This window comes from Elephantulus edwardii, unplaced genomic scaffold (assembly GCF_000299155.1).
Source record: "Elephantulus edwardii isolate Elephantulus edwardi_28Jun2011 unplaced genomic scaffold, EleEdw1.0 scaffold00528, whole genome shotgun sequence".
Taxonomy (NCBI): Eukaryota; Metazoa; Chordata; class Mammalia; order Macroscelidea; family Macroscelididae; genus Elephantulus; species Elephantulus edwardii.
In genome coordinates this window covers 77,660-83,549 of record NW_006400278.1, presented here as the reverse complement: position 1 = coordinate 83,549, position 5,890 = coordinate 77,660, and the positions used below count along the sequence as shown (strand labels likewise).

The window sequence follows — 5,890 nt, the reverse complement described above, 5'->3', positions numbered from 1 at the left end:
GAGCAGAATGAAATGACTGGAGATTCTCTTGCAGACTCCAGGGTCATGCAGACTGTGTTGTTACAACTTTCAGGAAGGGAGAAGTGATTCATGTTATCAGCTGCAAGTTCAGTTGAAATTTTTTAGATTCTCATTTAAATAGGTCTGTTTTCTTTTCCCCTTGTTAATGCAGAGATGATGGAACCACCTTAAAATTCACTCATTTACTCAGTGTCTTCCCAAATGATTTTGTTACTTGGGCAGTAAAACCTTAGTTTGATGTGAAAGCTTTGAAATAACCAGTTTCCTCTGTATATGTCACCATTCACAATGTGCTTCCTTCCCATGATTTGAACCGTTTTTTTCTATTTTAAGAATGTTTCATTTCATGTAACCGCTTGTTACTTTTTCTAGTGTTACCACGTGTATGTAGCCTTGTGGTGCAACTATGTTTAATACTGGTTTTCAGGCTTTTCTGTCATATTAGTGGATAATACTCAAGCATTAACTCCTCCTTGTCCTTCATATCGTCTAGGTATTTTTGCCCGTTTTCAAAAGATTGAGTCTTTGGTACAAAAAAAGTTGTACTTCCATCCCCAGCATCCCATCTGGCAGAAATCACACGTGGGCGTGGCCATCTGTATATATCCCTCCTCTCCTGCGTTCGCAGTGTTTACCTGAATCTCACGTTCACGGAGGAGAGCTGGGATTTTCCTGATGGCCTCTCCCACAGTGTGGATGTATATTTCTGCTCAGAACAGAACTGGAGGGAATCAGATGGACCTTTTCCTGCGTGTTCAAGCGTGACGTCTTCTATTTTGCCTTCCGCATTGCTGACCAGTTCATGGCATCCCCACCTTGCCAAGGAGAGACTGTGAGGCTAGCAATGCCAATCCTTAGAGGAGAAGCCATGGGAATGACTCCAAACTCCTCCCTCCGCTTTGCTAATTCACCTTTGCTTCCTCTTGATTGTGTGTTTCAGTTCTCAAGGGCCTTGTAAGCATGTCCAGTCCAAGCTGCTGAAGAATGAGCTCCGTTCCATGTTGTGTTTCTGTAAACCCGAAGGGAGGATTTGAGCCCTTGTAAAGGGAGTGTCGATCACACATCATTCATCTGCTTCCATGTTATCCTGTGTTCTCCCACTCAAATGCTCATCCTGAAGGGATTTCTTCATACTAACAAACACGGTTCCCTTTGAACTCCAGAAGACAGAGCACAGAAATGGTGAGTCCTAGAGAGTCAGGTTTTTCAACTTTGAGTTGGTGCCATTGGATAGACATTCTTGGGAACCCACTTCATTCTGGAGGACTGTCGCTCACCCAGGAGGAGTGAAGGTGGAACAGGAGGCTCCCTGGTACCAAACTCCGTGCTCCCTTAATACCCAGCCCTTTCCCTGTCCACACTCACGATCGGAATGCCGAGGGTCACTGTTCTGATGTGCCCACAGGTCTGGCCCCGTGAGCTGTTATGCCCAACTGGGGCCTTGGTTCTCCAGGTTTATTGACAGAATCTCCTGATCAGACCCTAGATGACCTGGCTGAATCTTCTCTGTGATTTTCACACCCTCTATTTTTTTGCTGTGCTTTCTTCATTTCCCAGTGAGATCTTTCTTGTATTTTATCTTCATGTGTGTGGAAAGAATACACTCCCATGCTAGTCCTTTCCCCTTCTACAGATGCCACTTGTTCTTGTGAGGTGACGTTGACTCCGGGACGACTCCAGGCGACCCTATAAACCACGGATCTGAACCCTGTGCTGTCCTCATAGAGTTAGTGTTTCATCCCTGTCATTTTTGTCTATTGTCTGTTCTGTTCAGTGTGAGCTCTGGAGGAATAGTTTCTAAAAAATAGAACTTTTGTCGTGTCTGTAGGATTTCTTCGTTTTCTATATATGTGAGGCTCCTTCTTTGTTCCTTCCACATTGTGAGACACGGTACCTTTCTGATCCACAATACGCTGTGTGTTTCAGGCACCATTGTTGCTTGACGACGTGGTCATCTTCTTCAGCCAGCGAGAGTGGACTTTGCTGACTGTTGCTCAAAAGAGATTCTACAGGGAGGTGATGATGGAAATCTTAGACAACCTGGATTTCATAGGTAAAAATAATATTTGATACACTGTGTTTCAAATCCTTGAAATGCCAAGAAAATGAATGCATGCACGTTACTTTTGCACTTTGACAGGAGCATTGGAATACAAGTGTCAATGAAACAGACATGGTCACCTGCCTTTTAGCACTCACACATCAAAAAAGATTTCTTCATGGAAGCGTCTGTGTCTGATAGCTCCTTTTCTCTTGTGATTCAGTGGATTTAGATCTATGAACTAGCCTAAGTGTACACCCTAACTTTTTTTGCTTCAGATTCAAGGACTAGTCTTTGGGGAAGTGGGGTAGAACACTCATTTGTTGCCCTTATGTTCTTGTTTTTTTATGGTGGAGGTGTTCTCTCGAATTGGATCCCACTGGCACAAGAGGAGATGGCCCCTCCTTCTCCAGCATGGCATCTGCTGGATTCGAACCACGTGCCTTTGGGTTTCCAGCACAGATTCTTGCCACTAGGCCGCCTAATTCTCTAGGGCTCCTGTGTGGAGAAGCTCTATGCAATCGGTACTATGCTATGGATCTTTTGCCTATTGAGAATTAGGCTTTTTCGTGAACCAGTTGTGGGGAAAAAGGCTTTTTTTTTGCTGGATATTACAACTTAAGAGATCACTGGACACTCTTTTCTGCATCAACCGGCCTGTCCTAGAGCCATTTGTCTGTTTTTCCTGTGATGTGTGTGCCGTGTAATGTTATATGATCCTCTGTGATATAGTGTGTGTTCTGTGCATTGTCATGTGTGTACTGTTCTGTGTGATGTCGTGTGTACTGTGTGAGTCATCTCTGTAATTATCCACCCAGAGGAAACTTATTTATATCATCATGTCTTTCATTTGTCTCAGAAGGGCTTTGTAGTGAGTAGTTTGCTCTCCAGTGTCAAAGTGCTGAAACTGAAACATGTGCCCACTTGACTGCTGAGAACAGCTTAACGTCTGTTACTGTCTTTTCTTTCTGTGTTGTCAAAATTATTTTTGTTATATAGCAGGCCGTGAACACATGAATGACGGAGAAGCATTATCCCCTGAATGTACTCAGCTGACATTCTTAAGGACTACCCACCCTTGGTCTTCCATGTTACGGAAAGTGTTAAAACTCTGTGGCAAAGAACATCTACATAAACTCAGAGAGAACTGTTGGAGGTGAATATCAGGAAAATGAAAAACCAAACAGTTAACAAAACACAGCAAATACTCATGAGAAATATTGTGACTTTGGAAACAGGTATCAGAAAGTGTGGTTAGATTTATAAATTCAGTTCTAGGAATCATATTTTTGTCACTGAAGTCAAATGAGACTCTGAGAAGGTACACTTACACATCTTCATTGTGTTTTATGGTGGGCATACAGGAACTCGCTTAGTTACAAGTGTGTTGATTCTTTTCTCCAGAACTCACACAGTCCAGGAGCCGTGTGAAGGGATTGAAGACCCTGGAAAAATGCGCATCAGATTTCCAAGTTATTCCTGCAACTGTGTGGACGTAAACCTGTTGAGGAGTGACCTTGGTGACACCGGCCATGAATGTAAGAAATGTGGCAAAGATTTCTGTACCTTCTCTTCATTTTGGATCCATGTGGTAGATGAACATGAACCTTCAGAATGTGCTGACACCTGCAGGAATCCTTTCCCTTTAGTTTCCAAAGAAGCATTTAATTTTTTAGAAAAGTTTTATGAGTGTATTGAAAATGGGGAAACCTTTTCTTCTTCTGCCCCGCTTACTACTACTTCAGACAGCACAGGAAAGAGAAACATTGATCGTGTAGAGAAGCCGTATAATTGTAAGGTATGTGGAAAATGTTTTCCTAATTTGTCATGGCTTAGGAGACATGTGAGAACACATACAGATGAGAAATCTTATGAGTGTCACCAGTGTGGGAACACCTTTCATCTGCTTTCTCTTTTACCTCTCCATGCCAAATTTCACTCAGGAGAGAGACCTTTTCAATGTATGGAACGTGAGAAAACATTTTCATGGTTGGATCACCTCGTTAAACAAAGAGGAATTCACACAAGTGAGGGAAAATATGAATGTAAGGAATGTGGGAAAGGATTTTTTAAATCCAGGGACCTCTTTAGACATAGAAGAATTCACAGAAGACAGAGACCTTATAAATGCAAGCAATGTTTGAAGACCTTTTGTCACTTGTTTCATCTTAGAAGACATGGAGGAACACAAACAAGAGAGAAGCCTCATGGATGTAAGGAATGTGGGACACCATTCCCACGGTTAGCTGATCTCAAGGAACACAGAAAAGTTCACACAGGGGAGACACCTTATCAAGGTACAGACTGTGGGAAAACATTTTCTGAATCAGGTCGCCTCACGTCACATCGAGCAGTTCACACAGGGGAGAGACCTTATGAATGTCAGGACCGTGGGAAAACATTTTCTCGATCACAGGACGTAACTGGACATAGAAGATTTCACACAGTACAGAGACCTTATAAATGTCAGGAATGTGGGAAAACCTTTCTCCGATCCAGTCACCTCTCTGAACATAGAAGAATTCACACGGGAGAGAGACCTTATGAATGTCAGGAATGTGGGAAAACATTTACCCAGTCACATCATCTCACTCAGCATAGAAGAATTCACACAGGAGAGAGACCTTATGAATGTCAGGACTGTGGGAAAACATTTTCACAGTCAGGTCACCTCACTTTACATAGAAGAGTTCACACAGGAGAGAGACCTTTTAAATGCCAGGAGTGTGGGAAAACATTTTCAAATTCAGAGAAGCTCACCGTACACAGAAGAATTCACACAGGAGAGAGACCTTACAAATGTCAGGACTGTGGGAAAACATTTTCACGATCAGATAGGCTCACTCAACATAAAAGAGTTCACACAGGAGAAAGACCTTACGCATGTCAGGACTGTGGGAAAGCGTTTTCAGATTCAGGTCACCTCACTGTACATAGAAGAGTCCACACAGGAGAGAGACCTTTCCAATGTCAGGACTGTGGGAAAACATTTACACAATCAAGTCCCCTCACTGAACATAGAAGGATTCATTCAGGAGAGAGACCTTATGTGTTGCAAACCGAGGGTAAAGTATTTTTATAATTATTAATAATGAGACAGCCTCCCAGGAATGATTTAGAACAGAGAGTGTGAAAAGCAGGGGGCCAACAGTTCTCCACTGAAGCCCCCAAGCCATGCTTCCTGAGTATTTATGGAGAATCAGAAGGAAGGTGAACAAAGTAAAATGATAAGGAAATATAAAATAAAAACCAGGGCTCATGGGGAAGTCTTTTGCAGATGAGGCCATGTTGCTCTCTGTTGTTTACTTTATGCTTGTCTCAGGAGGGAGGGATTCAGTCACTACAAACTAAGAACAGTGTTGACTCTTAAGGAATGCCTTAGTGTCAAAGCGTGAATTCTAGCTTCTGTTAAGCCTCTGTCATCTCCTGATACAACACTAGGTTTATTATGAACATTAAATTTGATATTCTGCTTCCTACACTTATGAATGTCAGGAATGTGGGAAAACATTTTGACATTCAAGGCGTCTCACTGTACGTAGAGGAATTCACCCAGGAGAGAGACCTTATGAATATAAGGAGTATATGAAAACCATTTCAGCGGCAGGGTACCTCACCAAACATTCAGATTCACAGAGGCGACAGACCTTAAGACTAGAGATATCAGTGTGTCACCTTCAGCCTAACTGTCCACACACTAATTCCCACAGGGGAGAGACCTTGTGAATGTAAGGAATGTGGGAAAGGAGTTTGACAGTCAGTGCCCCTCATGGAAGAATTCACCCTGGAGAGAGATCTTAGGACTGTCACAAATGTGGGAATACCTTT

At 42.7% G+C, this 5,890-nt stretch overlaps 1 protein-coding gene across 1 annotated transcript; it reads left to right on the top strand.

The window, feature by feature from the left end:
* Positions 1-4,239: 4,239 nt before the first annotated feature.
* On the top strand, positions 4,240-5,144 carry LOC102861461 (zinc finger protein 420-like). The gene is made up of 2 exons (XM_006903168.1): positions 4,240-4,303; positions 4,393-5,144. Exons 1-2 carry the CDS (start codon positions 4,240-4,242, stop codon positions 5,142-5,144), a joined length of 816 nt encoding a protein of 271 aa, XP_006903230.1.
* The last annotated feature ends 746 nt before the right edge of the window (positions 5,145-5,890 follow it).

Bases quoted from the DNA above. Each gene is read 5' to 3' on its own strand.
- LOC102861461 (XM_006903168.1), top strand. From the start codon at position 4,240: ATGGAGGAACACAAACAAGAGAGAAGCCTCATGGATGTAAGGAATGTG. The intron at 4,304-4,392 runs GTTAGCTGATCT...TTTCTGAATCAG, and splicing joins TGTGGGACACCATTCCCACG to GTCGCCTCACGTCACATCGA.